Source organism: Perca fluviatilis, chromosome 2 (genome assembly GCF_010015445.1).
Source record: "Perca fluviatilis chromosome 2, GENO_Pfluv_1.0, whole genome shotgun sequence".
NCBI lineage: Eukaryota > Metazoa > Chordata > Actinopteri > Perciformes > Percidae > Perca > Perca fluviatilis.
Genome location: NC_053113.1, coordinates 37,411,433 through 37,430,118, shown reverse-complemented (window position 1 = coordinate 37,430,118; position 18,686 = coordinate 37,411,433). Strand labels below are relative to the sequence as shown.

The following is an 18,686-nucleotide window of genomic DNA, read 5'->3' as shown; positions in this document are numbered from 1 at the left end:
TTGGTGCTTGGTTTAAAAAAAAAAGGTACATCCTCCTAGTCTGACAAGCCAGCTCCACATCCAGATGTTGGGTCTGGGAACTCACCATTGGCAGGGCTCAATCCAAAAACGGTTGTCTTTCAAATCCCCTCTGCACGCAATAGGATAGCGCTACAACCAACCACAGCAACGCTAGTTGATAGATTAAACTTTTGGTATCTGGTTGGCAAAACTCCGAACACATCTTCCTTTTTTAAGAATGACTTAAGTGCCGTTCTTTGTTAACTCAAGTCTTCCAGAAGACCGCTGTTCCCAGCAGCAGCCCACCGACTCTATACACGATGTGATTGGTCTGACCAGAATTTGTTTTTTCCAGCTCGCAAGCCAACGGAGAGTGCCTAGACCCCCCTGGCTGCAAATTACATTTGCTGCCGCTAGGGTACGTCTAGATTTCTAGGCTAGCATCCGCCAATAGAAGAGCCTAGATTCTTCTCCTCCTCTTCTGTGTGGCACTGATCACCCCTCATACAGAGGCTGCCCTGTGCTGTACTGATGGCTCGTATTTCTGTTGACTTTCACATTATGCTGTTGTGTGTCGCGGTTTGTCTCCCGCCACCCAGCCTCTCACCATCCCGCTGGACGTCTGTTAGAGCGGACTGACTGAAGCTAAATGACCGGAGTGTAAGAGCAGCCCTCCGGATTGATGCAAGCGGTGAAGGCGCTTTGAAAAACCTCCATCTCTGCCCGAGAGTCGACTGGTAAGTTGAGTTTTGATGGAGGCAGTTTATGCGTCATTTCGACCTAAATTTTTTATTTATATCCATACAAAGCATTTGTATATTTTAAAATGTGTTGTATGGGCATTTATCTTCAGGTTTTATTATGATCAGTTTTCTGATGTAAGATGGGTGAAATGAAAGAAACGAGCGCACCTGCCGCACTTCTGTTTAAAGAAGACATTTCACTTAATTTCGTCGCGATGTTCAAACTCGGACACTAATATTACACTGGCTGTTTTTATATTTTATACTTATAATGATCTTTTTCCGACCCCTGAACTTATTAACGCACGAGGACGAGCAGCGTGTGCTTAGAGGAGCAGTCCTCGTTCACAGCTCTAATCATAAATTATTGAACTCGTGGAGTCATTCACTTTAAGCTCCACATTTTCACACACGGCAGTGTCACACTTTCTTTCCATGAGGCAGTCTGAAATTCCTAATGTTTCTAAAACAACAGCATTTATTTTCCTGAGGAATATATAGCCTATAAATATAGACCTATTTAAATATATGGCACAATTTGATATATGATACTCCCTTAGAATAAACGATATTTGATATTAGGGCTGCAACCAGTAGGGGATTAGCTAGTTTAGAGAAAATTATAGATAAGACAAAACTGACATAAGTCTGATGATTCAGCACCACGGACAGCGCCATGGATTGATCAGCACACAGGACAGTTAGGCCACTGATATTTCAGAGCCATGGTCGGGGCCGTAGGTTCTAACTTGCACAAACCTCAGTCAGATAAAGGCTCAGTGAGTCAGGCAGACTAGAATAACATTCAACTAAAAAAAACCTCTGCCCCTGCACTCGCTCTGCTATGGAGAGGGGGAATGTCATGTTTAACAGTGACATGCATATCGGTCATTTTGCCAACAAGGGGGGTAGCATCCCCCCTCAAATCGCCTGGTAGCTGCAACTAACAAGTATTTTCATTATCGCATGATCTCCTGGTTATTTTCTTGATTAAGACAATTACTTTGTCCATAAAATGGTCATTTGATCTTCTCAGGGCCCAAGGTGTCATCTTCAATATGCTTCTTTTATCCGACCAACAGTTAAAACTGAAATATATTTAATTTTTTATATCAGAGACGTCAAAGAAAAGTCCATTTTAGAAGCTAGAGCCTGTACATTCTTTGGCATTTCTGCTTATGATTAAAACTCAAAACTAAAATCAGTTATTCAAATTGTAATAGTTGATTATCTTTCAAATTGAATTGACTAATGAATTGGTCTTAGCTCTATTTGATATTCACTGCTTGTAGCACCAGTTCTAGGTAATAAGGCAGTCTCATTAGATTTTACCCAGCATGTTAAAAGAAGAGTAGAGTCACTCCCTTTATCCGTCTCATCGTCTGCTGCAATAATACTTGTTCCTACATACTCTGCTTTTTAAGCAAAATTGAAAACTACGACTACATACACTAGACGTCTGTGAAATATGCCAGAAATAACTGAAAGGAAAGAGGAATCTGTTGTATGTGCATTGTATGCCACAGTGTTTTCTCTGTTTGGCAGTACAAATACACTCACCATCTCTCACTACATGACACAATGGCTTTGTGTGTCAGGCTCTCATTTTGTCTGAGGTGTAACATGGTGGATAGAGTGAGCTGCATCCAGTTGCTGCTGTTTGCAGGAATAAAAACAATATTAAAAAAAGGGACATCGCAACATATATTATACTTTTTCTGCGATATATATTGCGAGATGAAAACATACATACATGAATCTTCACCCTCTAGGGTGGTCCAGGGTCATGCTCTCCTGGAAGTAATTATTGTACATTTTAAAGGTACATGCATCAAGCTGCTGCACTTTGAGAGCAAAATTAACAGGCTAGATCTATTAAGTGCTCTATTAAATAATTTAATCAAAAACACATTGATTGTTAAGATAGGCTATTATTATCCTGTACACGTGCAATTATCCATCATGGACATATCTGTAGACGTGAAAGGTGTATAGTGTATATAGCTATTTTATTTGTATTTTTGTCTTGTTCTTGTTTAGTTTTTCTCTTTGCTTTTTTTTTTAACTCTTCAGCTATGTGAAGTTTGAATTGACAAGTGAATTGAAGAAGAGTAATGTAAAAGGATTTTTGGTTTATTATCAATCTCTGGATCTAGTCTGTAGGAAATTAATGGGAAACATTGGATTAGTCATGGAGCATGAGAACTGTGCAAGTTTTCCTTTTGTATGAAGCAGCAAAAAGGTTGTAGCATGACCTGTTTGAGTTAATTTGCCAGACTTGACATCCTTCCTGCGATGTGACTATTGCGCATGCTGAAACGATATATCATGCAGCCCTATTGTGAACCCTTTGCAGACTGCTTTGTTGTGCAGCAGCATAGTTTGTCAGTTGTTGTAAAGCTGCACCAGTTGTGATTGGATGAATTTAAGAAGCTGTGTCATTGCTGCTCCTTTTCTCCTGATAATTATCCACACTGTTGGCAGCAGAGTCACTTTCAGAGATCACTCAGACTGAATAAATGGATTGCCTTTGATTGAGAGACACTAATGAGAGCTACGTGTTTGCTTGTGCACCTTCTCCAGCTGTTTTTATTCATCTATTTCTGTGTTGTGACGTGTGAGGAAGTGTCAGTTAGGAAATCGATTTTACAACAACAGTTGTTGTTGTTGAGGTTTTTACCGTGAAGAGTCGTGAGAGTGAGGTTTACTGTCAGGATTTTCCTCTCAAGAATTCCTGCAGGTGGGTCACATTTCCAATTTCTTAGTGGAGGGGAGGGGGGATTTTTTGAGAATGAATTCTCACAGTAAATGTGAGTGACAGCAAGCTGCCGTATCCCCACTACCTACAACATTACCGTAGATATTTCTTTCTGCATAATTCCCACTCCTCTGCTCTCTGCAGCCTCGCCCTGCCCTGCCCGGGGTATAAATAACCACGTGGATGGAGCAAATCTCAGCAAAGCCCGCTGCTGTGGTACATCAGCACTTTGGAGAGGACAGGGATTATTTGGTTCTCTTATCTTCCTCATCTCTCTGTTGACTGTCTTATACTGTGGTCAGTAGCTTGTCGCAGCAACAGAGTTTGTACTTACGTCAGCTAATGTTATCTCCATGAATTGTTGCATCAACTGTGCATCATGCTGAAATAGTAAGTGTCTTGCAAGCAGCACATCTGTTCGAAGTTCACTTTTTCAGTTTTAGCAAGATGTCACAGTTATCATAGACCAGTACAATATTTTGAATCACTGCCCACCTCCCAAATACAGATCAGTCTGGTTGTTGTGTATGATTTCTGATAACCAAGCTTAAGAGATTGTGTAGGTTGGATAATTCGATTTACAGATATAGCAACTTCTGAATTGAAGGATTTCATTAATTCAACACAAAAAAGTGATAAAAAAAAAGTCATAGTATAGGAGTGACCTCTAGCTCACCCAGTAAGAGCGTGCGCCCCATGTAGGCTGAGTCCTTTGCAGTAGCCTGGGTTCGAGTCTGAACCCGGTCCGCATGTCATCCCCCATCTCTCTCCCACCTTTCCTGTCTATCCGCTGTCACTATCTAACAAAGAGAAAAAATTCCCCAAAAGTAATCTTAAAAGAAAAGACGTCATAGTATAGTAAGTCAAAAAAAGTGATGAAAAGTCATAGTATAGGATGTCAAAAAAATCATAATATAGTATGTCGAAAAAGTTTTAGTATAGTATGTCGAAAAAAGTGATAAAAAAGTCATAGTATATTATGTTAAAGAAAGTCTGGAAGAACATGTAAACGCCACACAAAAATGACTGGGTATTGAACCCGGAGTCAGAGCAATGCCAACTTGTTAGAACTAATGGGATATGTACTAACCACACAGCCACCAAACAAATTCTGTGTATGTCGAAAAAAGTGATAAAATAGTCATAGTATAGTATGTTGAGAAAAGTATTAAAAAAGTCATAGTATAGTATGTCAAAACAAGTGATAAAAAGTAATGTGTGTATAACTGTATATGTATGTATATATAATGTATAACCACACAGCCACCAAACAAATTCTATCGACAAAAGTCATAGTATAGTATGTTTAAAAAAAATGTGTTGAAAAAAGTGATAAAAAAGTTATAGTATAGTGTGTCGAAAAAAGGTATAAAAAAGTCATAGTGTAGTACACTACCTGTCAAAAGTTTGGGGTCACTTATAAATTTCCATTCCACTCCATTATAGACAGAATACCAGCTGAGATCAGTTGCAGTTTTTTTAACCAGGGCAGCAGTTTTCAGATTACATTATGTGCTTACATAATTGCAAAAGGGTTCTCCAATGTTTTAGCCTTTTTAAATGATATCAGATTAGTAAACAGAATGTGCTTTTGGAACATTGGATGAATGGTTGCTGATAAAGGGCAATGTAGATATTACATTAAAGATCAGTCACCCACTCTGATCAGCTGGTATTCTATCTATAATGGAGTGGAATGGAAATTTCTAAGTGACCCCAAACTTTTGACCGGTAGTGTATGTCGAAAAAAGTCATAGTATAGGATGTTGAAAAAAAGTAATAAAAAAGTCAAAGAAAGTCTGGAAGAACATTTAAACTCCACGCAAAGTTAACCAACCCAGACTGGGTATCAAACCAGGAGTCAAAGCAGTGCCTACCTGCTGGTACTTATAGGATGGGTGCTAACCACACAGCCACCACGCACCCAAATATAAGCTGTGTCGAAACCTGTCAAAGCATAGTTTGTTGAAAACAGTGATAAAAAAGTCAGTATGGATGTATGTCGAAAAACTAATAGTGTAGTATGTCGAAAAAAGTGATACATAAGTCATAGTATAGTATGTTAAAGAAAGAACATGTAAATTCCACACAAAAATGCTCAGCCCAGACTGGGTATCAAACCAGTAGTCAGAGACATTAACTTGTTAGAACTAATGGGATGTTTACTAACCACAGAGCCACCAAACAAAAAAAGTCATAGTATAGTATGAAGAATAAAGTCATATATAAATTGAGAAGTTGGTCAGCGTATTTGAAGAGATCAAACTTTTTCACTATTTTCTATTACAGCACATCGGCACACTGAAAAAAGAAAAAAGTGAAATAATAATAAATAGTGAGGGGTGATAGAATGATTATATACGGTATTTCATACTATTCCTTATGGTCTTCTAATAGGGTATGTAACATTGGTTGGGCTGAAAATGGCCCGGGGGCTTTTCTTTGCTCCCTAAAGCAACACTGTAAATTGGCTTTATAATGAACGAGAGGTTTTCTGCCACATAAGGTATGTTCATGAATATTTAGATGAGCTGCGCGCTGATTGGTTGCACACACTCCCCGCAGCACACACACACACACACACACACACACACACACACCTCTGCCCGGCGCACAGCGCATACACCTCTGCCCAGCGCACGCACACACACACACACACACACACACACACACACACACACACACACACACACACAAACACACACACCTCTGCTGGGCACACAGCACATACACACACACATACACACATACACACATACACACACACACGCACACACAAACACACACACACACACACACACACACACACAAACACACACACACACACACACACACACGCACACACACACACGTCTGTTACCGAAGTACAGACATGCCCGGGCGTGAGCAGCGGCTGCAGCGCGGCTAAAACAGCCGAGAGAAAATATCTCCAGTTGGCTTCAAACTTCATGTCTGCTCCAACACATAAACTCATCAACTAATGTTACTGTACAAAGCACGAGACAGTTTCGTTACAGTTTCATCCTCCAGTGTGTCACGCACACACACACGCCAACGCAAAGTTTCGGCACTTTCATTACAACTAGTGTTGTTGTTAAGTTATCCTTGGGACATAAAAAAAATCTCCACTTCCAGACAAGGAATCACAACTCACCTTGTAGCTAGTCAGCGTGGGGACATTTAGCGGAGAGTGAAGCCCTGCAAGCCTGTCCTCTGCCAGTGCCTCGGCAGCGCTGCGTTAGATCCACAACTCCCTCTCCATTGTCCGATATCTACTCGTTCTAAACCCTTTTCTCTGGGCCAGTAGGCTATTCCGTTGTACAGTCTGGAACACTGCATTTACGACCGTGGTTCATTTTCAATATCCTTGAAAAACTTCTACACTTTCTTCTCGTGCAGCTCGTGTGTGAGATCCTGACAGAGCTCCAGCTCAGCGGGGGGGGAGAGGCCGACAGGGAAGGCAGCAAACCCGGCCAGCAGCCGCCGCCTGTCACGGCAGATTGTGGAGCTCCTCAACTCCGACACAGTCCGACCAAACTTGCAATTAGACATCAATTTTCGTAAAAAGGGCCCATATTTAAGCTTTACATAGTTGATTTCTCGCATAAAAAAGTCTCAGAAGTAAATTTAGTAATGAAATAGCAGGTGCACAATGTATACAATTTCTGAGATCTGCGCAACCTGGATTAAGAAGACTAGCTGATCTCAGGTCAGTGGTGTAGCCTATGTAAATGTTGGGGCGTGACAAAGGTAGAGACTAGAGCCGAATGAGGAGGAGCCACCGAGTTGATGTCAACTAGGCGGCTCGTAGAGATTTGCCCGTTTTCAGCAGCGGTTTCAAATTGTGAGATATAAAAGAGGAAAGAGGTGTCAATGAGATTTAGATGTTCTATGTATTCTCTAGGTCCTATTTACCCTCCAAACTGTCGTTTTTCAACTATGACAGGGTAAAATCGGTTTTGCATTCTATCATCCCTTTAAATACTCTGACCAACAATTCGCAACCCAAAGATTTACTCAATTTACTGTAAAGAGAATGTAGAGGATGTTCTGTATTTATTCTTGAAAAGTGATTGATTATCAAAGTAGTTGCCGATTAATTTTCTGTTGATCATTAATCGGCTTATTGTTTTAGTTTGAGAGTTAAGTAGTACTGATGCAGGACTTGTGTATTATATGGTGCTTCTTGCAGAAAAACACATGCGGCTCAGTGCTGCTATCACCCCATGATGGTATGACAGTAACACTTATTTCCCAGAGTCTGCATCGCTGCATTTGTTGTCTCATCACCAGTGGCGACGGTGTGCAGGAAGGTGGATCATGGCAACCATTTCAGAGGCAAATGCAGGGTGATTGGTAACCAGGAGCAAGCCAGAGAAACTGTGCCTGAACGGGAAGGGAGGAGGGTGTTGTTTTTGTGACTTTGAACCTTTTTTTGTTTTTTTCGGAAAGAATAGCAGACCATGCTGAGGTGGCAAAGCTGTGGTCAATGGAGGAGAGGGTGTAGAGGAAGGTGACAAGGAAGCAAGGGAGCTCCAAACCTGGAGAGGAAGATTAACATGTAAAAACAGTATTTTCCTCCTTTTCCTTTTTTCATGCAATCTTTAGGCAGTATTAAAAACTGAGGTATATAGAAAATATATTTTTGGAAAGAAATAGCCCTATGCGATGCTACATTTAAAGTAGTTTGTTTCCAACATTTTTGTCTTGTTAAGTCAAAGCATTATCCAGGCTACTAAAGACCATTTGAACTACAATGTGATCTGAAAATGTTTTTCTAGAGACAACACGGGGAGGCAAAATGATCCGGTAATTCATTATAGTGTTAATTTTGTCACCTATTTTTAATTTAGTCTTAGTCTTGTGCCAAATGTCCTTGTTAGTTTTAGTCATATTTAGTCATTCACATATCTTTTTTTGTTAGTCAAGTTTTCATCGACTAAAAGTCTTGTCATTTTAGTCTAGTTTTAGTCAAAAGAGAACTCAAGGTATCTTAGTCAAGTTTTAGCCAAAACATGTTAGTCTTTTTTAAAATAAATTATTTCTGAGATTATTTCTGATAACCATTTCAGTCAAATAGTTAGATAAAAATAAATCATATAAAGTTATATATCGAGCCTCTTCCTTATTTCACCAGTAAATTCCTGTTAAACGACAAAAACAACCACTGAATAGGAAAATGGTATTTTACAATAACATTGAAATCCAGACAAACTTTTACACCGTTCAGCTGTCAGCATTTTAACCGTGTTTAATCCAGCTGCTAGCTAACGCTAGGCTAACGTTATCTGCTGTCAGGTGTAGTGTTAACTAGCTAGCTAACGGTAGGCTAACGTTACCTGCTGTCAGGTGTAGTGTTAACTAGCTAGCTAACGCTAGGCTAATGTTACCTGCTGTCAGGTGTAGTGTTAACTAGCTAGCTAACGGTAGGTCAACGTTACCTGCTGCCAAGTATAGTGTTAACTAGCGTCCCGTACAGCGATGTTTCGGTTGACTCTAACGTCCATTTAGGAGCATCAGAGAGAAGCGCAGGCATTTAAGTGGCACCGAAATCCGCGTTGCTATTCGGTCCGGTAGATAACGGTCGTTAAGGCACCAGTCGGGGCCGTATTAGCACCGGGTCTCGGTACCCAACCCCTAGCAACAGCTGAATATTCTATCTCATGATGGAAGAGTAGAGACGATTGTAGACGAAAATGAAGAGAGATTTTATCTTAGTTTTTTTTTTATGCCAAACATTTTAGTCTCGTCTTTTTTCGTCAACAATAATGCATGTTCATTTAGTCTTAGTCAGCGTTTTTGGACATTGGTGCAGTCTCTCTCGTCTTAGTCATAGAAAAAAAGGTCGTTGACGAAAATATTTAGTCTCGTCTCGTCTGACGAAATTAACACTAATTCGTTAGACTAAAGGAAAGTCTGGAAAAATACATAATGTTATGTAGCAGAAATATATACACTCACCTAAAGGATTATTAGGAACACCTGTAAGATTTCTCGTTAATGCAATTATCTAATCAACCAATCACATGGGAGCTGCTTCAGTGCATTTAGGGGTGTGGTCCAGGTCTAGACAATCTCCTGAACTCCAAACTGAATGTCAGAATGGGAACGAAAGGTGATCTAAGCAACTTTGAGCGTGGTTGTTGGTGCCAGACGGGCTGGTCTGAGTACTTAACAAACTGCTCAGTTTTTCTAGGGTTTAGCCTACAAAGAATGGTCTGAAAAAGTTAAAACATTCAGCATGCTGCAGTCCTGGGGGGTAAAAATGCCTTGTTGATGGTTGAGGTCAGAGGAGAATGGGCTGACTGATTCCAGCTGATAAAAGATCAACGTTGACTCAAATAACCACACGTTACAACCGAGGTATGCAGCAAAGCATTTGTGAATCCACAACACACACAACCTTGAGGCGGATGGGCTACACCAGCAGAAGACCCCACCGGGTACCACTCCTCTCCACTAAAAATAGGAAAATGAGGCTACAATTTGCACAAGCTCACCAAAATTAGACAGTTGAAGACTGTAAAAATGTTGCCTGGTCTGATGAGTCTCGATTTCTGTTGAGACATTCAGATAGTAGACTCAGAATTTGGTGTAAACAGAATGACAACATGGATCCGTGATGCCTTGTTACCACTGGGCAGGCAGCTGCTGGTGGTGTAATGGTGTGGGGGGTGTTTTCTTGGCACACTTTAGGCCCCTTAGTACCAATTGGGCATCGTTTAAATGCCACAGCCTACCTGAGCATTGTTTCTGACCATGTCCATCCCTTTATGACCACCATGTACCCATCCTCTGATGGCTACTTCCAGCAGGATAATGCACCATGTCACAAAGCTCCAATAATTTCAAACTGGTTTCTTTCCTTTGCAGGTGACAGCAGATGATTGTTTTTTCTGCAGGTTGAATTCCAGTTAAGAGCAGTTGAGCAGTGTGTCTTGTTAACCAGACTGGAGCAGAAAATGAAAGAAAAAGACCTGCCGGCCAGAGTGGTGCACAAGGTGTGGATGACGCATTACAAGTGCAACAGTGTGTGAAGTGGCACCCAGAGCTGTGGGCTCTCTGCTGATAACTTAAGTTTAAACACAGGAGGCTGTTTCCATCATATACAGTGCAGCTAGAAATGTCACATTACGGTTCACATATTATCTGTTTCTTCATTATCTGTGTCATCTTATGGAAGATCATCTTTTTGGGAAAAAGAAAATGGAATTTGATTAATCAACCTTAGAAAATGTGGTGCTTAAAGTGTTTTATCAGCACACTTTGGTGTGATCAGACTGTATATGATTACTTTCCACCTTTTCGTTTAGTGCCATCAACAGCAGCGATAGCCAGAGAGACGAGAGATGTAATCTGTATGTGAGGGCTGTGAATGGATGGACATGAGATGAGGTGAGTGCATGCCTCCAGGGGCTCTGTGCTCACACGGCAGAGGGAGGCACGTCTCAGTGCGTTCGACCTGAATGTAGAGAAACATACAGCAGAGATAGACGTGTTTCTCCGGCCGAGATAGATTCATTTTTCATCCGTCTGGGCATTCATGAAAACCCTTTCAACGTAATTGTAAAGTGAAGACTGTGGCTCAGTGGGTCCCAGCAGCATGTCAGCTGTTATGTCTGATCAGGTTTGTCTGTCTGGGTTTTTTTTTTAAGTTTAAAGAATAACATATCCTGGAATGTTTTTAGCACTTTTGTTTTGGAGTCTTTGCAAACAGCAGTGGTGTTACTCGTCCGTGAAGTGCTTGTATGTCTGCCCGCCTGAGGGCTCGGCTACAGTGAAGTAGAGAAATGTTTAATTTAGATTAAAGTGAAATCTGTTTGTGTGTTACAGGAGCTGTCTGTCTGGCTGCACTACTATGACTCTGAGCTCCTGAAGATTTTGATTATTATTATTATTATTTTATTTTTTATTTTTTTTTAAGAAATTCCCCACTTGATTCCTTAATGGGTTCTCGCAGCCAAGCTTTCTTCCACCACCACCACCGTAGCTCCATGGTGCCCACTATGGTGCCGAGACTGCTGCCTGAGCACGGCAGCCTGCTGGGGGGCATCGCGCAAATCACCCCAAACCTATTCCTCAGCAGAGGGAACGTGGCATCCAACCGCAGCCTGCTGCTGTCCAAAGGCATCACCTGTGTGGTCAACGCCACCATCGAGCTCCCCAACTTCAACTGGCCTCACATGGAGTATGTAAAGGTCCCTCTGGCGGATATGCCCCACTCCCCCATCTCCTTGTACTTCGACAGCGTGGCTGATAAGATCCACAGCGTGGGACGGAAGCGAGGGGCGGTGCTGGTGCACTGTGCGGCCGGGGTGAGCCGCTCGGCCTCTCTGTGTCTGGCGTACCTCATGAAGTATCACCGCGTATCTCTGGCCGAGGCCCACGCCTGGGTCAAAGCCCGCCGCCCCATCATCAGGCCCAACGGCGGCTTCTGGCGCCAGCTCATTGAATACGAGAGGAAGCTGTTTGGTAGAAACTCTGTTAAGATGGTGCAGACACACTTTGGGGTCATACCTGATGTTTATGAGAGGGACCGCAGGAGCCTGGCTCCGTACTGGGGCCTGTGAGATCCACAGTGAGGAGATGGAGGAGGAAGTGAAGCCCTTTTGCCCTCCTGGACGCATGTTCAGGACAGGCGGAGAGAGAGGCGTGTAAGTGTACATCTGTGTGAGGCTTATTTAATGAACACTGGTGCGTTTGGACAGAGGGAGTCTTAACCAAACACTGGTTGTCGGTGCTGTTCGTCCAACCAGCTGCCTCCATTTAGTCTTTGAGCGGGAGCAAAGTGACTTCAAGCCAACAAATCCTTCAGACCAAAGGATCAACGGGGACCACAATGATGTCAGACACCAAAACGAGATCACATGCGTTGGAAGTCTGTGCCGTCATCTCCTGGTCTGACTTTCCAGTTTCAGTGGAGGACGAGCTCTAGGTGAAGGTGTTAGCTCTGCTCGAGACTCTGCAGCGCTGACAGTGATGCAGCTGAAGTCCTTTTCCTGACGTATGATGTCATGTGGTGGTATTGTGCCAGTTTTGCAATAATCTTTAGTGTCAAGGGCAGCAGCATGCTCTCAATTATGGTAGCATTTAAGATGTGTACAGAAAAAAAATATGTAGACAAATAATTTTATTGGAATGTACTGACAGTGAGGAAAAATGGCATACTTTAACAGAACATTTAAATATGTTGTTATATCTACCCTTTTTAAGGTGAAACATTTTAGAAGATGTGAGCTAAAAATCAAGGTTTAGGGAAATCTCCTGTGTACCACAGGGTGGCCATACTATGTTATTGTAGTGCTATTTGACGCAAACAAATATGTATGCCGCCTCAAGGGAACTTGTAGCTCTATGATAGATGCTTGGAAGACTATTTTCTATCCCACTGTTTTTGCCTTGTTGCCATAGGTTGCAAAAAGATCAGAGCAAGACAGAAAACACATTTTATTTCTGTGTGGAAACTCGCCTAAAAGAGCAATGTCACACAGGCTGAAGATCCTTCTTCTGCTGTCGTCTGCTGCTGGTTGACATTTTTTAACTTTGCTGCACATCCTGTCCCACGCTCCAAAAGTATTTGTAGGGGTGGGACAAAAGAATGAATACTGCAGTAAATCACAATGCAGATTACCATCAACACTCATGATATCACATAAAAGTAAACAATGCAGTGAACGTTTGTTGTAACGTTTTCTTCCTACTTTAGTGGTACGTTTTCCTCTTGAGGTCTAACAGACGTGTTGAAAGTATTTCCTTTAAAGATATAAAGAGAAAATGTGGCGAATTCTCACATTTTAGAAGCTGGAACCAGAGATAATGATTATCCATCTTATCGACTAATCTCAACTCATTTTTCAGCACTACATGTATCAGATGACTGTCCTATAATATATCATGTGTTACACAATCAGCCATACTGTGATACCATCGTTATTGCAGAATGTATCGTGTTAGTTTTGTATTGTGAATTTCCCTTCTTGACTCTTACTCCTACACTATACTGCAGTATAATATCACTGTCGGGTGTGGTCATCAGACATCTCAGACCACACGCAGCAGTGATGTTGGATGTGACAGAGTTGACATTTTCAACCTACAGAGATCAGAGCAACAATGTTTTTTCAACTATGACATACTAGATTAAGTGTGATGTTACAATAAAAAACAAAAGAGTAAAAGTTTGGGGGTAAATAATTATTAGCAGGGGAAAGATGTTCTGTAATCTCACTTCTAATTATTTCACGCCCTAAAACAGTGGTATTAAAATAATAATAAAAAAAAAAAGATCTCATGTCACTGTTTGTGTTTAAATGTGTTTGGATTTATTGGAAGCAATACACCTCAAACATACAACATTTAAGGCTTTTACAGGAATAAGAATTACCATATTTTTTTGGGAACTACAACAACGTCTCTGAGATGTTTTTGCGTTTCCTCCTACACACGCCTCTTGATGTTTGCTCTGCACGGCTATTTTCCCCAAGAAGAAACGCTCTGTCATTCATTTTCATATTGCTGTGGCTACAGAGCAGCAGACAGATTATTGATGAGCGCCATTTGTCTTGTGCCCACACTTTCTGAGGGACCTCCGGAGAGGTCTCCACAATGAATGCCGTTACCCAGAGAGATGTCTGATGACGGGCCAACCACTGCAGAGTGCACAGGTGATGGGCCCAAATTACACACTGCACACACGATTTTCTCACAGCAAAAAAATAAATAAATCATCTCCTCCTCCTGCCCCCCCATCTTCACTGTGCTAATGTGAGTACACGCAGGAGGTTTCCAAAGCATAGTTAAGCGCTAAAAGTAAACACATCCTTCACCAACAGCAGGATACTATCATCTATCGTTAAAGCAGTAAGCAGAGCCATTTGCATCATCCCGAGCATCAGAGGCAGGCCAGGCTCCAGAGGAGCAGGCCATGCAGAACCAACAATGCTCATCAAGTCTGGGGAGATGACGTCTAGGACGGCAGCAACTCAACAGGATACATCAGACACTGGGGAGCTGCAAGCAACTGCTGCTGTGTGTCACTATAATCTTCATTATGTATTCATTTGTAGTTATTTTTTATTTTTTTATCAGTCAGTTAATGTTTAGTTTCTAAAATGTGAGAAGTTAGTGAAAAGGGTCTGACGCCCAAGGTGACATATTCAGTCTGCTGGTTTTGTCAAACCAACCGTGCAAAACCCAAAGATATTGAGATTCAAATGATATACAGTACAGGCCAAAAGTTTGGACACACCTTCTCATTCAATGCGTTTCCTTTTTATTTTCATGACTATTTACATTGTAGATTCTCACTGAAGGCATCAAAACTATGAATGAACACATATGGAATTATGTACTTAACAAAAAAGTGTGAAATAACTGAAAACATGTCTTATATTTTAGATTCTTCAAAGTAGCCACCCTTTGCTTTTTTATTAATAAGGGAAAAAATTCCACTAATTAACCCTGACAAAGCACACCTGTGAAGTGAAAACCATTTCAGGTGACTACCTCATGAAGCTCATTGAGAGAACACCAAGGGTTTGCAGAGTTATCAAAAAAAGCAAAGGGTGGCTACTTTGAAGAATCTAAAATATAAGACATGTTTTCAGTTATTTCACACTTTTTTGTTAAGTACATAATTCCATATGTGTTCATTCATCGTTTAGATGCCTTCAGTGAGAATCTACAATGTAAATAGTCATTAAAATAAAGAAACACTTTGAATGAGAAGGTGTGTCCAAACTTTTGGCCTGTACTGTACAACTGGCAAAAACATGAAATCCTGACATTTATGATCACCCAATACAGATGCTAGCGCCTTGGCTCTGTGGACGACCACTTTAGTTTAGACCAGGGGTCTTCCACGTTTTTTAGCCAAGGACCTCTTAACTGAAAGAGAGAGATAGAGCAGGGACCCCCTACTACATACAGTACATTGTATAACATGTTGAATATTAAACTGGGCCTACAATAACGTGTAGGGCGGCCTAAAGCCTTTATACATAACTTTTTTTGCATAGAATACTAAGCTATTAAAACAGTTGTTGGATGATTTTATGAATCATGTTTTAATGTTAAACATACATGTGGCACTGGAATAGCTCAGGATGAACTGGATCTGTGGATGGCCTTAGTGACTACCTAACCTATAGGCTAGTTTGCTAATAATATGTTGGATTCTTTTTTTTTTAGGATATTTCTAATTTTTGAAGAAAACCTTAAAAACATAACCATAATTTGGAGGCCCACCCTGCATTGACTCTGAGGACCCCCTAGGGGTCACAGACCCCCTGTTGAGGATCCCTGGTTTAGACAGAAATATCTCAACAACTGTTAGATGGATTCATTCATGACTATACTTCATGACATTCATGACTCCCAGAGTAGACTTGTTGCTTGATAAACAACTTTATTGATTGCCAAAAAATTGCAAAAACAGTATTTTGTCTTTCTATTATTTAGTTTTTACCAGATTGATGAGGAGTTTACATTACAAATTATACATTGTGGGTTTTCAAGGCTGATTCCAATTTTCCTTAGACTAAATATCTTTACATTTGATTGTTTTTAGACATCTGTATTTCTCCATCTCATAACAATATTCTGACAGTGTGAGAAGGCTGTGACAGCTTTAAAGCTTTAGTGCATAACTTTTAGATATTAACGAACGTCCGTTACATTCAAGCCATTGCCAAATGAGCTGCTACAAAGCTAATTAAGACTATCAGCTCCACACAACTCTCTCTGTTTCTCAGTATGACTATGTTCAGAAGATTGGGGCGTCTGGCGACTTTCCCCTCGAGTTAAGATAAATGACCTCTTCCATACCTGCAAACTCAGAAGGGCTGAAAAAGGTGACACATTTCTCTCTTCCTCTTTCTCTCTTCATGTGGACATTACTTAGAATTCCTCATGGGGGAGACAGAAACTACGCACTATAGCTTTAAGGATGATTAAATGTACAAAAAATAATAATAATAATACATAAAATGGGGGAAAGGGAACATTTCTGTTATTATTATGTCCAGTGTTGCATATCTGTGCAGGTTTTACTACAGCCACACAAAGCAAATGAACATCTGCTATAACTGCAGTGAATTACTGAATCACGGCTTCGCTGGGCTTCAAATAATACAGCCTTTAATAATTCACTATAATCGGTATGAGCTACAGCACTACTCCTGTATCAATAGGCGCAAATCCTGCATTTCCATTTTAACAAGGCCATACACACAAGGCCAGTTATTAATATAAACATGCTGCTTTCACCGCTGCTTCAATTTCAGGCTCTCCGCCCTCGTTAGAGTTGTAATTCGACAACCTGATTTAGCCACACAGTAACATATGCTGTTGGATGTGTTTCAAAGTATTTATTTTGTAGTTGAAAACATAAAGGGAACAGTCACATGGAAAATGCTGATTATTTGGTTGCCAACAGCACTTGGAAGTCTTAATAAAAGCCTCCCAGTCAGACTAAGGATCATCTGAAATGCCGTAGGAGATGATGGCTGATACTGTTTGATTTGTAGTGAAACAAGTCACTGTTCCTCATCGTCGTCTCTGGGATGTAACACTGACTCATCGTCCCTTGCCTTTCCATCCTTAGCTGTCTGAACTGATTGATGGAGCCGACACTGACGCAAACCACTGTTAGCCACGGAGCTGTATTCAATTTTTACTGAAAATCTCAACAGTGAAAATGATTCATATTTGTGTCCAGGTCCATTAATGGTGAAATTGAGGCCTCATCAATCCACAAGTGTTGCCTTTCGGTGCTTTCTTTGATTAAATGCTGGACCAGGTTTCTATGAAAGAGAGAACTAGTGTTAAAGGATCATTTTGTCATTGTCAGCAAATCCCACGAAAAGACCAAAACCAACAATGAGTTGATCCAACAGGTACTACAATATATCTTATTCCTCTGTGTCACACAGCTTTATTGCTGTGCAGAACTTATTAAAACATCAGTGAGCCTCACTGATGCACTGGAAGAACATGGGCACTGTAGTTTATTTTGAAATCCCACATACACTGTCCTGCTGCTGATAATACAATGACACAATCCACAAATGCAAATAGTTCCCCACAAATGCACCATTTACTCCTTTTTGAGTAACGTTTGCTAAAAACTACAGTGCTCTGCTGTTTTAACAAGTTACTTAGCTTTTGTTTTTAATAAATTGTAACTATAAACGTGTGTGGCCTTTTCTTTAAAGGTTTAGAGTGGGAACAAACGGGTTTGGGTGAGTGCCACAGACAAGGTAGGGAAGTCAGAAAAATAAAAAAATAAAAACATAGAATACACAAACTACAGTCCCCCAAATTTTATTTCACTGCCTTGTTTTAGCTAGGTGGTAGCCTGGGTAAACCCTGACGAACTTCCGGCAAATTTGAGATTTGCTCTGCAAGTCAGTCTGGCCAAGAGGCCATTCAAATCCATTTCCAATGTCCCCAAAATCGAGGCACCAATCGCAACCGCTGAGGCGGGCTTTACACCAATCACAACCGTTGAGGCGGCTTTTTGTTTACATTCAACATGACGGCTACCGAAGCGCAGCGTTGGTCTGATTGGTCGAAGGACTATCCAATGTGCCCAGAGGCATTTGAGCGGCGTCCGTTGGTGACGCCCCTCTGGAAATGAACTGTCAATGAACCTTTCCCAGACCCCCCCACTCTCAGTTATAGCTGAGAAGGGTCTGGGGTCAGCCAGGCTAGCTAGGTGGGCCTATTAAACAATTTAGTGCTTTCTGGTATTGGTGTGAATGTTGGCTGATAAATAACAAGAAATTGCAGTAAAGATATGTAGTTTTGCAACCATTATTACATTACATTGTCCACAAAAGAGCATCGATTATCCAAATTCTGCTGGTTAATTTTCTGTTGATTAGTCAAATAGATGTTTTAGACTCTCAAATATTACTACTACCGGCCTCCAAAATCCAGAAATAGTTACTCTTCATGAAGACACTATTATTATTTCAAGCTCTTCCTCTACTTTAACAGTTTAATCCTGTAATCTCTTAAAACAGCATCTTTTGATTTGTAAACTACCTTTTTTATTTTTTATCTGTGGATAAATGGAAATGTTATTGGAAGAAAGTAAAGCAGGAAGCAACTCTATTCGCAAGGGTGAAGGGAATCTTAATGTGCAGAAGCAGCTGTTTTTAGTCAATAATGTGATTGACTAT

At 40.9% G+C, this 18,686-nt stretch overlaps 1 protein-coding gene across 2 annotated transcripts; it reads left to right on the top strand.

The window, feature by feature from the left end:
* Positions 1 to 486: 486 nt before the first annotated feature.
* On the top strand, positions 487 to 13,797 carry dusp14 (dual specificity phosphatase 14). 2 transcript variants are annotated; one of them, XM_039789769.1, is made up of 2 exons: positions 487 to 737; positions 11,426 to 13,797. In XM_039789769.1, exon 2 carries the CDS (start codon positions 11,448 to 11,450, stop codon positions 12,069 to 12,071), a length of 624 nt encoding a protein of 207 aa, XP_039645703.1. In that variant the 5' UTR covers positions 487 to 737; positions 11,426 to 11,447; the 3' UTR covers positions 12,072 to 13,797. The 2 variants fall into 2 exon arrangements, with proteins under 2 accessions (XP_039645703.1, XP_039645695.1); XM_039789761.1 differs by having other exon boundaries at positions 11,335 to 13,797.
* Positions 13,798 to 18,686: the final 4,889 nt, after the last annotated feature.